This window comes from Scomber scombrus, chromosome 3, assembly GCF_963691925.1.
Source record: "Scomber scombrus chromosome 3, fScoSco1.1, whole genome shotgun sequence".
NCBI lineage: Eukaryota > Metazoa > Chordata > Actinopteri > Scombriformes > Scombridae > Scomber > Scomber scombrus.
In genome coordinates, this window is record NC_084972.1 from 29,144,361 (window position 1) to 29,156,913 (window position 12,553).

The window sequence follows — 12,553 nt, forward strand, 5'->3', positions numbered from 1 at the left end:
TAGCCAACATTAATAGTTTAAATATAATGCTAAAAATGTAAAAATGTCATAATTGCAGATAAAATCAATCTGTTAACTTTTTTTGATTTCTTGAGACCTCTCCCCCATAGTTTCACTGTTACCCTCACTGCAATGCCTCTGTTTACCACCATGCTTTGGTATAATGGCATTCAACTGAAGCATAGTCATGTGCATCAAATGGGTGTATTCAGTATATGGGCACTGTGGGCATCATGTGACACTGGTCATATAGCAACGCTGCACTTCTTGTTCAGGGTGTTGAAGATTCACTAACAGACCAAATTTGGGAATACCACAGAAAGAGGTCAAATAAAGGAGGGAATACTGGGAGCACTGGAAACACTGGGATTACTGGAATACTGGACTACTGGAATACTGCCTGTAAAACCTTCTGCTGATTTCACATTATAAAGAAGAATTTTAGAGGAGTTATGAAGCGAAAGTAACTTTAAGGGAACCTTCGAGACTGAATAACTTCCTCTATTTGCTGTGTTTTCTGCTTCAAACAGATTAAAAATGTTTTCTCAATCAGAAAACAGCCTGTCCATTCACGTCTGTCATGGACAGGATCACAAAGATGAGCTCAAGAAATCCCTGAAGCCCTTACAGGAGAAACTAAAACTATGTAAAGAAGTTAAAGGAAACTGTAATCACGCAGCAAAACTCATTAAGGTCCAGGCCAGAGACACAGAGAGGCAGATTAATGAGCAGTTTCAGAAACTTCATCAGTTTCTACAAGAGGAAGAGGAGGCCAGGATCTATGCTCCGAGGGAGTAGGAAGAGCAGAAGAGTCAGATGATGATGGTGAATATTGACACTCTGAGCAGAGAGATAGCAGCTCTTTCAGACACAATCAGAGTCACAGAGAAGGAGCTGAGAGCTGAAGACGTCTCATTCCTGCAGAACTACAAGGCTTCAGTGGAAAGAGTCCAGCAGCACCCCCTGCTGGTTGATCTAGAGCTGGTCTCAGGAGCTCTGATAGATGTGGCCAAACACCTGGGAAACCTGACCTACAACATCTGGAACAAGATGAAAAAGATGGTCTCCTATACTCCTGTGATTCTGGATCCAAACACTGCACATCCAAAACTCTACTTCTCTGAAGATCTGACCAGTGTGAGATGTGGACAGAAACAGAAACTTCCTAAAAACCCAGAGAGATTTGATTGTCACCTCTACGTCCTCGGCTCTCAGGGATTTAACTCGGGGACTCACAGCTGGGATGTGGAGGTCAGAGATGATAAATTCTGGAGTGTAGGTGTGGTAAATGAATCTGCTGGAAACAAAGGACAAATACTGGCTGGATACTGGGAAGTGTGTCTCATTAATGGAAAATTCACAGCAGTCTCTCCATCACTCTCTGATAAAGTTCTCTCAGTGAAAAAGAAGCTGCAGAGGATCAGAATTTATCTGGACTGGGACAGAGGAAAACTGTCTTTCTCTGATCCTGATACTAACACACACATACACACCTTCACACACACTTTCACTGAGAAGCTGTTTCCCAGCATTGCCACTTTGAATGAACTCCCAATGAAGATATTACCAGTTACAGTCTCTGTAACAATAGAGCAGCACACAGTCCCTTCATTTACTGGCTTGTGGCCTTTTCTCCACAGGTAATATTTTCTTGTTAAGTAAGGCTGCTTAGAAATGCCATCATTTAGTATCTTAGTTGTTAAAGAAACCAGAGAAACTGGTGTAGTGACATACATCAGATGGGTGTGTGCAGTATGTGTTACTGTGGGCAAAGTCAAGCAGTCGCACCGCTGCACTTTTCTTTCAGTGTGTTCAACTTTCACCAACAGGCCAAACTCAGGATTTCAACAGAAAGACCACATAAAGAGAATACTGGGAATACTCGAAAGACTGGGATTACTGGTACAGTACTACTTCCGCATTCTGCTATAAGGAACAGTTTTTAAAGGAGCTACAATTCAAAGTGAAAGTAACTTTCAGAAAACCTTTGAGACTAAAGAACTTCTTCTATTTGCTGTTTTCTGCTTCAACAAGAGTGAAAATGTTTTCTCAATCAGAAAATGATCTCTCCTGTCCTGTCTGTCATGACATCTTTAAAGATCCACTTGTCCTGACATGCAGCCACAGCTTCTGTAAAGACTGTCTGAAGAACTGGTGGAGAGAGAAACAAACTCGGGAATGTCCCGTTTGTAGGGAAAGAGCTTTATCAAGTGAGCCGCCTCGTAACCTGGCATTAAAGAATCTGTGTGAGGCTTTCTTACAGGAGAGAGATCAGAGATCTTCAGCAGGGTCTGAGCCTCGCTGCAGTCTACACTCTGAGAAACTCAGACTCTTCTGTCTGGACCATCAGCAGCCAGTGTGTGTCGTCTGTCGAGATTCAAAAACACACAACAACCACAGATTCAGACCCATTGATGAAGCTGCACAAGATCACAAAGAGACGCTCCAGAAATCCCTGAAGCCCTTACAGGAGAAACTGAAAGTATTTGAAGATTTTAAAGGAAACTTTGATCAAACAGCAGAATACATTAAGGTCCAGGCCAGAGACACAGAGAGGCAGATTAAGGAACAGTTTAAGAAGCTTCACCAGTTTCTACAACAGGAAGAGGAGGCTGGGATCATTGCTCTGTGGGAGGAAGAGGAGCAAAAAAGTCAGATGATGAAGGAAAAGATTGAGGCTCTGAGCACAGAGATAGCAGTTCTTTCAGACACAATCAGAGTCACAGAGGAGGAGCTGAGAGCTGACGACGTTTCATTCCTGCAGAACTACAAGGCTGCAGTGGAAAGAGTCCAGCAGTGCCCCCTGCTGGATGATCCAGAGTTGGTCTCAGGAGCTCTGATAGATGTGGCCAAACACCTGGGCAACCTGACCTTCAACATCTGGAACAAGATGAAGGAGGTGGTCTCCTACACTCCTGTGATTCTGGATCCAAACACTGCTCATCCAGACCTCATCCTGTCTGAAGATCTGACCAGTGTGAGACGTGGAGAGAGACAGAAACTTCCTGAAAACCTAGAGAGGTTTGACCATCATCCCTCTGTCCTGGGCTCACAAGGATTTAATTCAGGGACTCACAGCTGGGATGTGGAGGTCAGAGAGGATCAAAATTGGGGTGTGGGTGTGGTAAATGAATCTGTTGGACACAGGGGACAAATACTGGCTAGATACTGGGAAGTGTGTCTCCTTAATGGAGAATACACAGCAGTCTCTCCACCACTCTCTGATAAAGTTCTCTCAGTGAAGAAGAAGCTGCAGAGGATCAGAGTTCATCTGGACTACAACAAAGGAAAACTGTATTTCTTTGATCCTGAAACTGACACACACATACACACCTTCACACACACTTTTACTGAGAGACTGTTTCCTTACATTGCTACTTTGAATGAACTCCCAATGAAGATATTACCAGTTACAGTCTCTGTAACAACAGAGCAGCACACAGTCCCTTCATTTACTGGCTTGTGGCCTTTTCTCCACAGGTAATATTTTCTGGTTAAGTAAGGCTGCTTAGAAATGCCATCATTTAGCATCTTAGTTGTTAAAGAAACCAGAGAAACTGGAGTTAATGCTACATTCAGGAAGCCTTGATAGAGAGAGGGAGCAAAGACCCACAATCAGGAGGATTCTGAAAAAAGACAAAGACCTGCATGTCTCCAGTGCCAGGTATACCATCACTATGAGAAAGTCAAAGGCACAAAGGAGGAAAGCAACATCGAGGATAAATCAGTACGAGAACAGTTCAGGTATTGATTTAAAGTGATTATATGAAATGCTAGGAGTACACACAACTATTACCAGGGGAAAAAAGACAATCAGTATATAACCTTGAAATGTAATTATCTATTCATGATTGTGTTATGACTGTGAGTTAAAATGTTAAATTACTTCCAATGACTATGTTGATTGAGGTTGATATAATGATACTGTATATGTAATTAAAATGAGAATAATCATTAGGTGCAGACCTACTTTTTCTATATATACTGTGCATTTCTTTTAATTTTTGTGAATCTGCACAAAGATAAGTCATGATGCATTTCCTGTTTACACTGTAACCATGGATACACAAACAACAGTCACTGGATTACTGTTGATACTGAAGAAAGAATGACTAAATTTGACAATTAAGCAGCAAGAAGTGAAGACGGAGCTTTTTGATGTTTGTTCTGGTTTAACTGAGTTGTGACTCTGAGAAGAAGTGATGCAAGTTTTGATGCTGTAATTGAGCAATCAATCATTACTGTATTTTAAATAGCAGAAACTTAACATGCAGTGTGAACTATGGGATTTTATACTCACAGGTGTGTGCCTTTCTGAACTTTGTGTAGTCAATTCAGTTTAAAAAGGGTGGATTCAAATCAAGTTGTAAACAAGCTATAAGAATAATTAAGCAAAAAGGATGCACCTGACCACATTTGGAGTGCCACAGCAAAAGGTCTGAATACTTTGTGAATGACACATTTCAGTTTTTGAATTTTAACACATTTGCAAAACATTCTAAAAGCATGTTTTTATTCTGCAAATGTGGGTTATTGAGTGTAGATTAACAGTAATGAACATCCATATAGAATGAAATCAGCAATACAAAGTGTGAAAGAGCAAAGGGCCCTGAATACTTCATGAAACCACTGTTTAAGGTACATTATTGTGATTTATCCTTGTTTTAGTATTATTATTTCATTGTGATTCTAAATCAACTTATAAACTTTGTTTGTTCTTAAACTCATTTCCAGCTTTCAATTTTGTTGCTAATTTGCTTCCATAGAAAATGAGAGAAGTGTTGTTTCATTGTGATTTTAAATCCACTTACATATTATGAATAAAATTATCATCATCAAACTTAGCATGGCTTAAGTCTTGTGTAATCAAAAGACGTGATATTCAGGAAGGATGCAATACTGTGTTTGACTACAGAGAATGGCTGACATTTATCTTACACTGCAACCCAGTGGGGCGTTATTTCTAACTAACTAAAATGGGGACGACACAGCAGCATTAGTGTCAGAGACTTAAGTGGTGTCTGTTATGTAACAAAGAAACTTATATTATCTTGTGTTAATCTCTTTTTATTATTCTACAGCAACGATGGGTTGATTATCTGAAGTGTTTATTGCTCAGTCCAGCCTGCAGGCGTGTTACATTGTTACATCATCACACTGTGAAACACAAAATAGTTCAATCAACATCCGCGTCTGACTACGAAATGCCAAAAACACGTTAACCTGCAGTTACATGTCTGGTCCCTGGGTGCTTAGCTTCACTTTCCCGTCACTACCACGCCTCTGTTTGCCACCACACTTTCATATAGCCTAACACACATTCAACTGAGGTGTAGTGACTTACATCAGATGGGTGTGTGCAGTGTGTGGGTACTGTGTTACTGTGGGCAAAGTCCAGCAGTCGCACCGCTGCACTTTTCTTTCAGTGTGTTCAACTTTCACCAACAGGCCAAACTCAGGATTTCAACATAAAGACCACATAAAGAGAATACTGGGAATACTCGAAAGACTGGGATTACTGGTACAGTGCTACTTCCATCTTCTGCTGCTATAAGGAAACATTTTTAGAGGAGCTAAAATTCAAAGTGAAAGTAACTTTCAGAAAACCTTTGAGACTAAAGAACTTCTTCTATTTGCTGTTTTCTGCTTCAAACGGAGTGAAAATGTTTTCTCAATCAGAAAATGATCTCTCCTGTCCTGTCTGTCATGACATCTTTAAAGATCCACTTCTCCTGACATGCAGCCACAGCTTCTGTAAAGACCGTCTGAAGAACTGGTGGAGAGAGAAACAAATACATGAGTGTCCAGTTTGTAGGGAAAGATCTTTTTTGAGTGAGCCGCCTCGTAACCTGGCATTAAAGAACCTGTGTGAGGCTTTCTTACAGGAGAGAGATCAGAGATCTTCTGCAGGGTCTGAGCCTCGCTGCAGTCTGCACTCTGAGAAACTCAGACTCTTCTGTCTGGACCATCAGCAGCCAGTCTGTGTTGTCTGCAGAGATTCAAAAACACACAAAGACCACAGATTCACACCCATTGATGAAGCTGCACCGGATCACAAAGAGGAGCTCCAGAAATCCCTGAAGCCCTTACAGGAGAAACTGAAAGTTTTTGAAGATTTTAAAGGAAACTTTGATCAAACAGCAAAACACATTAAGGTCCAGGCCAGAGACACAGCGAAGCAGATTAAGGAACAGTTTAAGAAGCTCCACCAGTTTCTACAAGAGGAAGAGGAGGCCAGGATCATTGCTCTGTGGGAGGAAGAGGAGCAGAAGAGTCAGATGATGAAGGAGAAGACTGAGGGTCTGATCAGAGAGATAGCAGTTCTTTCAGACACAATCAGAGTCACAGAGGAGGAGCTGAGAGCTGACGACGTTTCATTCCTGCAGAACTACAATACTGCACTGGAAAGAGTCCAGCAGTGCCCCCTGCTGGATGATCCAGAGCTGATCTCAGGAGCTCTGATAGATGTGGCCGAACACCTGGGCAACCTGACCTTCAACATCTGGAACAAGATGAAGGAGGTGGTCTCCTACACTCCTGTGATCCTGGATCCAAACACTGCTCATCCAAACCTCATCCTGTCTGAAGATCTGACCAGTTTGAGATGTGGACAGAAACAGGAGCTTCCTGAAAACCCAGAAAGGTTTGATTGTCACCACTGTGTCCTGGGCTCTCAGGGATTTAATTCAGGGACTCACAGCTGGGATGTGGAGGTCAGAGATGATCAATTCTGGGGTGTGGGTGTGGTAAATGAATCTGCTGGACATAAGGGAACAGCACAGGCTGGAAACTGGGAAGTGTATTTCCTTGATGGAAAATACACAGCAGCCTCTTCACCACTCTCTCAGAAAGTTCTCTCTCTTAAGAAGAAGCTGAAGAGGATCAGAGTTTATCTGGACTGGGACAGAGGAAAACTGTCATTCTCTGACACTGACACACCCATACACACCTTCACACACACTTTTACTGAGAGACTGTTTCCTTACATTGTCACTTTGAATAAACTCCCAATGAAGATATTACCAGTTACAGTCTCTGTAACAATGGAGCAATACACAACCCCTTTGTCTGCAGGATTGTGGTCTGCTCTCCACAGGTTCTAGATGGACATATCATGTTTGTTTTTTTTTTGGTTGCCAGTTTGTCCAAAGCCTGTCAACAAGGGACACCTCTCTGTATATGAATGAACAGGGAGTGATGTATGTAAGTGTTCCTGGCATATACTGCAATGAAAATGGGACACTCTTTTACCAAAAAAATGTAATGTCACACAAGTGTTCTAAGCATAGTTTCAAAATATAAATTGAGTTGGTTGCTGTTTTGTAATAAGTATAATCTCACTTCTCTCTCTCTCTCTCTCAGCCCCCCCCCCCCCCCCCCCCCCCCCCACACACACACACACACATTTTGCTGAATCTGAACATGAAAAGTCATGATGCATTACCTGTTTACACTGTAACCATGAATGTACAATCAAAGGTCACTGAATTATTGTTGATGTTTTTTCTACTGAAGAAAACGTGTCTGTTCTGGTTTAAGAACAAGTGACGCAGGTTTTGATGTAAAATGTATAAACCGGTTTATACATTTTAAAAGAGGAAGCAGAAAGTAAGAAAATATTATTTGTCAGGCCAAATTGTGTTGTTTTTCTTTTAAATGTAAAATAATGTCCTGGGCTGTTAGCTTGTATTCATTCTTTTTTTCTTTTCTTTTTTTTAATATTGGAGACTTAAATTCAAGCTTAATTATAAACTTAGTGGAAGTTACTGGGGATTGTGTTTTGTCCTGATATTAAGTATGAATTGTTCCCTTATACACAGAGGTGTATGCCTTTCTAAACTTTGTTCAGTCAATTCAGTTTGAAACATGTGGATTAAAATCAGGTTGTAGACACATCTCAAGATGAAAAAGAATGCACCTGACCACAATTTTGAGTGTCACAGGAAAGGGTCTGAATACTTTGTGAAAGACAAATTTCAGTATTTGACTTTTAGCACATTTACAAAAAACTCTAAAAACGTGTTTTCAATTTGTAATGAGTATTTATATAGAATAAAATCAACAATACAAAGTGTGCAAAAAGCGAAGGGGTCTGAATACTTTAATCCACTCTTAACTGTACATTATTGTTTTATCCCTGTTTGACTGTTATTCTAAATCAACTTATATATTATAAATAAACTTTGTCCTTCAGCTCATTTCCAGTTTTCAGTTTTGTTGCTAATACACTTCCACAGAAAATTACAGAAGTCAAGAGCAGCTGTGGTTGTCGAGTTTATTGTCATACTGCATGATTATTTTCATCTAAAATAACCAACCACAGAGAAAAGAAGCTGGACTACTGTAATACCGCCTCTTCAACCAAAGAAGAATTTTAAAGGAACTATGCCTTAAAGTCAAGACTGAAGAGACTGAAGAGCTTCCTCTATTTGCTGTGTTTTGTACTTCTCTCCTGTCCCATCTGTCATGACATCTTTAAAGATCCTGTTGTCCTGACATGCAGCCACAGCTTCTGTAAACCCTGTCTGGAGAAATGGTGGAGTGAGAAACAAATCCAGGAGTGTCCAGTTTGTAGGGAAAGACATTTATTGAGCGATACGCCTTGTAACTTGGCATTAAAGAACCTGTGTGAGGCCTTCTTACAGGAGAGAGGGCCAGGCTGATGGTCCATAGGTAGTTAGTCTCACTATTATCCCTTCATTATATTCATGTCGCTCTCTAAGCCCGCCTCCCCTAAATACACTCAGTCCCCAGCATCATGTGATAAACAACCAGCCGACTCCCTCACCTTTTCTCTATACATGCAGTTTTCACATATATTTAACAACCATCACATTCAGATGTTTTTACCTCCAGCACTAAGAGATTTAACAAGTATTAACCTTTCTGATGGGCCAGGCTGCTGGTCCCTAGGTAGTTAATTTCACTATTACTCTCACTGCAACGCCTCTGTTTGCCACCACACTTTGAAATAATACCTGTTAGCTTGACGTGTTATCTCATGCATCAGATGGGTGTGTGCAGGATGTGTATTTCTCATTCTATAACTGTGGGTATCAGGTGACATTAGTCATAGAGCACTGCTCCGCTTTTTGTTCAGTCTGTTCAAGATTCACCAACCGACCAAACTCAAGAATTTCACAGAGAGGTCACATAAAGGAGGGAATATTGGGAACACTGGAAATACTGGGATTACTGGACTACTGGTACAGTGCTACTTCAACCTTCTGCTGATTCCACATCATAAAGAAGAGTTTTAAAGGAGCTACATTTCAAAGTGAAAGTAACTTTAAGAGAATCTTTGAGACTGAAGAACCTCCCTGTCTGCTGTGTTTTCTGCTTCAACAAGAGTGAAAATGTTTTCTCAATCAGAAAACGATCTCTCCTGTCCCATCTGCCAGGACATCTTTAAAGATCCTGTTGTCCTGTCATGCAGCCACAGCTTCTGTAAAGACTGTCTGAAGAAATGGTGGAGAGAGAAACAAATCCAGGAGTGTCCAGTTTGTAGGGAAAAACATTTATTAAGCGATCCACCTCGTAACCTGGCATTAAAGAACCTGTGTGAGGCTTTCTTACAGGAGAGAGATCAGAGATCTTCATCAGGGTCTGAGCCTCTCTGCAGTCTACACTCTGAGAAACTCAAACTCTTCTGTCTGGACCATCAACAGCCAGTCTGTCTTGTCTGCAGAGATTCAAAAACACACAAAAAACACAGATTCAGACCCATTGATGAAGCTGCACAAGATCATAAAGAAAAGCTCCAGAAATCCCTGAAGCCCTTACAGGAGAAACTGAAAGTATTTGAAGATTTTAAAGGAAACTGTGATCAAACAGCAAAACACATTAAGGTCCAGGTCAGAGACACAGAGAGGCAGATTAAGGAGCAGTTCAAGAAGCTTCACCAGTTTCTACAAGAAGAAGAGGAGGCCAGGATCTCTGCTCTGAGGGAGGAAGAGGAGCAGAAGAGTCAGATGATGAAAGAGAAGATTGAGGCTCTGAGCAGAGACATAGCTGCTCTTTCAGACACAATCAGAGTCACAGAGGAGGAGCTGAGAGCTGAAGACGTCTCATTCCTGCAGAACTACAAGGCTGCAGTGGAAAGAGTCCAGCAGCGCCCCCTGCTGGATGATCCAGAGCTGGTCTCAGGAGCTCTGATAGATGTGGCCAAGCACCTGGGCAACCTGACTCACAACATCTGGAACAAGATGAAGGAAATAGTCTCCTACACTCCTGTGATTCTGGATCCAAACACTGCTCATCCAGAACTCATCCTGTCTGAAGATTTGACCAGTGTGAGATGTGGAGAGAGACAAAAACTTCCTAAAAACCCAGAAAGGTTTGATTGTCACCACTGTGTCCGGGGCTCTGAGGGTTTTAATTCAGGGACTCACAGCTGGGATGTGGAGGTCAGAGATGATCAATTGTGGGGTGTGGGTGTGGTAAATGAATGTGTTGGACATAAGGGAACAGCACAGGCTGGATACTGGGAAGTGTATTTCCTTAATGGAAAATACACAGCAGCCTCTTCACTACTCTCTAAGAAAGTTCTCTCTCTTAAGAAGAAGCTGAAGAGGATCAGAGTTTGTCTGGACTGGGACAGAGGAAAACTGTCATTCTCTGATCCTGATACTGACACACACATACACACCTTCACAAACACTTTTACTGAGAGACTGTTTCCTTACATTGCCACTATGAATGAACTCCCAATGAAGATATTACAAGTTACAGTCTCTGTAACAACGGAGCAGAACACAGTCCGTTCATCTAAAGGTTTGTGGCCAGCTCGCCAAATGTTCTAGATGGACATACCATGTGCTATTTTCAGCTTACGTAAGGCTGCTTACAAATGCCATCATTTAGCATCTTAGTTTATAGAAGATAATGAGTATATAACCATGAAATGGAATTATCTATGCATATTTGTATTGTGACTATGACTAAAAATGTGAAATTACTTTCTATGATTATGTTGATAATTATAATAATGATACTGTACATGTAACTATACAAAAATGTTTAAAGGGGTTGTTGTGTTTCAACACAAGGCAAATGTCTGTATATGAATGAACAGGGAGTGATGTGTGTAAGTGTTCCTGGGACACACTGAGCTTTACTTTTTCCACACAAAAAATAATCAAAAATCCACTTTTTAAATTTTCCATTAAAAAAAATATACTTTGTGTCGGTTGCTGTTGTAATTTCATTCTAAATAGTATTTAATATTTTGTGCAAATGGTGTGATTTTGTAAATATACATTCACTTTAACTTCACAAAAGGAAAAATGCTAAACAGTCCATTTCGTGCTTCTCTAATGCCAGTTTTTCTTGCTTTTACATATATAAATGTATAGATAGATAGATAGATAGATAGATAGATAGATAGATAGATAGATAGATAGATAGATAGATAGATAGATAGATAGATAGATAGATAGATAGATAGATAGATAGATAGATAGATAGATAGATAGATCTTTACATTTTCACTGAATTATTGTTGATACTGAAGAAAAAGTTGTAGCTCTGAGAAGAAGTGACGCAGGTTTTGATGTAAAATGTATAAATCAGTTCAAGTTTAGAGAAAAAAGAAGCAAGCAGAAGATATCATTACATACATTTTTAAGATTTTTTTCTGTTTTTTTTTGCTTTTCTTTTATATTTAATCCTGTACTATTAGATTGTAAGAGTATTCATTATTGTATTTTAAGTAGAAACATCAACATGCAGTGTGAAATGTGCCCTTATACACACAGGTGTTTGCCTTTCTCAACTTCAAAAATCAATTGAGTTTGCAACTGTTGGACTAAAATCAGCATTTGGAGCGGCACAGCAAAGGGTCAGTACTTTATGAATGAGAGATTACAGTTTTTGAATTTTAACACATTTGCAAAAAAAAATCTAAAAACATGTTTTCACTTTGTAAATATGGGTTAGTGATTGTAGTTTAATGTATAATGAGCATCCATATACAATTAAATCAACAACACAATAAAGTGTTGTGCAAAAAGTGAAGGGGTCTGAATACTTCCTGAATCCACTTAACTGTGCATCATTGTTTTTATCCTTGTTTTGTTATTGTTTTATTGAGATTCATAATCAACTCATAAATAAACTTTATTTGTCCTTAAACTCATTTCCAGTTTTCGTTGCCAACATGCCTCCACAGAAAATAACAGAAGTCGAGAGCAGCTGTGGTTGTTGAGAATATTGTCCGACTTGTTATCTATCAAAAGTTATCACAAATAAATAATGCTGCTCATATTTAGGTTTCTACACTGCATGTTTCATTTCATCTAAAACTAATTAGCAGCCACAGATAAAATAATATACCAACTACACTTTTTAAAAAAGTCTCTTAAATGCTCATAAGTACTTACCTCCAGGTTATAATGCCGGCTATATAGTAATCATTTATCAACTCCAGAGGACCAGAAGATGATACTAAGAGCTGCAACAATTAGTCAATTAATATATTAGTTTCCCACTATTAACTTAATCGCCAACTATTCCTAAGAACATTTCTGATTCCAGTTTCTCAAATGTTTCTATT

The 12,553-nt window shown here is 39.9% G+C and overlaps 3 protein-coding genes across 3 annotated transcripts; all 3 read left to right on the forward strand.

Annotated features, from left to right (window-relative positions):
• The first annotated feature begins 1,806 nt into the window (after nucleotides 1-1,806).
• On the forward strand, nucleotides 1,807-3,484 carry LOC134006590 (E3 ubiquitin-protein ligase TRIM35-like). The gene has a single exon (XM_062445512.1). It carries the CDS (start codon nucleotides 2,042-2,044, stop codon nucleotides 3,482-3,484), a length of 1,443 nt encoding a protein of 480 aa, XP_062301496.1. The 5' UTR covers nucleotides 1,807-2,041.
• Nucleotides 3,485-5,663: 2,179 nt separating this feature from the next.
• Nucleotides 5,664-7,103, forward strand: LOC134006597 (nuclear factor 7, ovary-like). Its single transcript, XM_062445526.1, has one exon. It carries the CDS (start codon nucleotides 5,664-5,666, stop codon nucleotides 7,101-7,103), a length of 1,440 nt encoding a protein of 479 aa, XP_062301510.1.
• Nucleotides 7,104-9,353: 2,250 nt separating this feature from the next.
• LOC134006606 (E3 ubiquitin-protein ligase TRIM39-like) lies at nucleotides 9,354-10,802 on the forward strand. Its single transcript, XM_062445538.1, has one exon. It carries the CDS (start codon nucleotides 9,357-9,359, stop codon nucleotides 10,800-10,802), a length of 1,446 nt encoding a protein of 481 aa, XP_062301522.1. The 5' UTR covers nucleotides 9,354-9,356.
• Nucleotides 10,803-12,553: the final 1,751 nt, after the last annotated feature.

Coding starts and splice junctions, on each gene's coding strand:
- LOC134006590 (XM_062445512.1), top strand. CDS start 2,042: ATGTTTTCTCAATCAGAAAATGATCTCTCCTGTCCTGTCTGTCATGAC.
- LOC134006597 (XM_062445526.1), top strand. CDS start 5,664: ATGTTTTCTCAATCAGAAAATGATCTCTCCTGTCCTGTCTGTCATGAC.
- LOC134006606 (XM_062445538.1), top strand. CDS start 9,357: ATGTTTTCTCAATCAGAAAACGATCTCTCCTGTCCCATCTGCCAGGAC.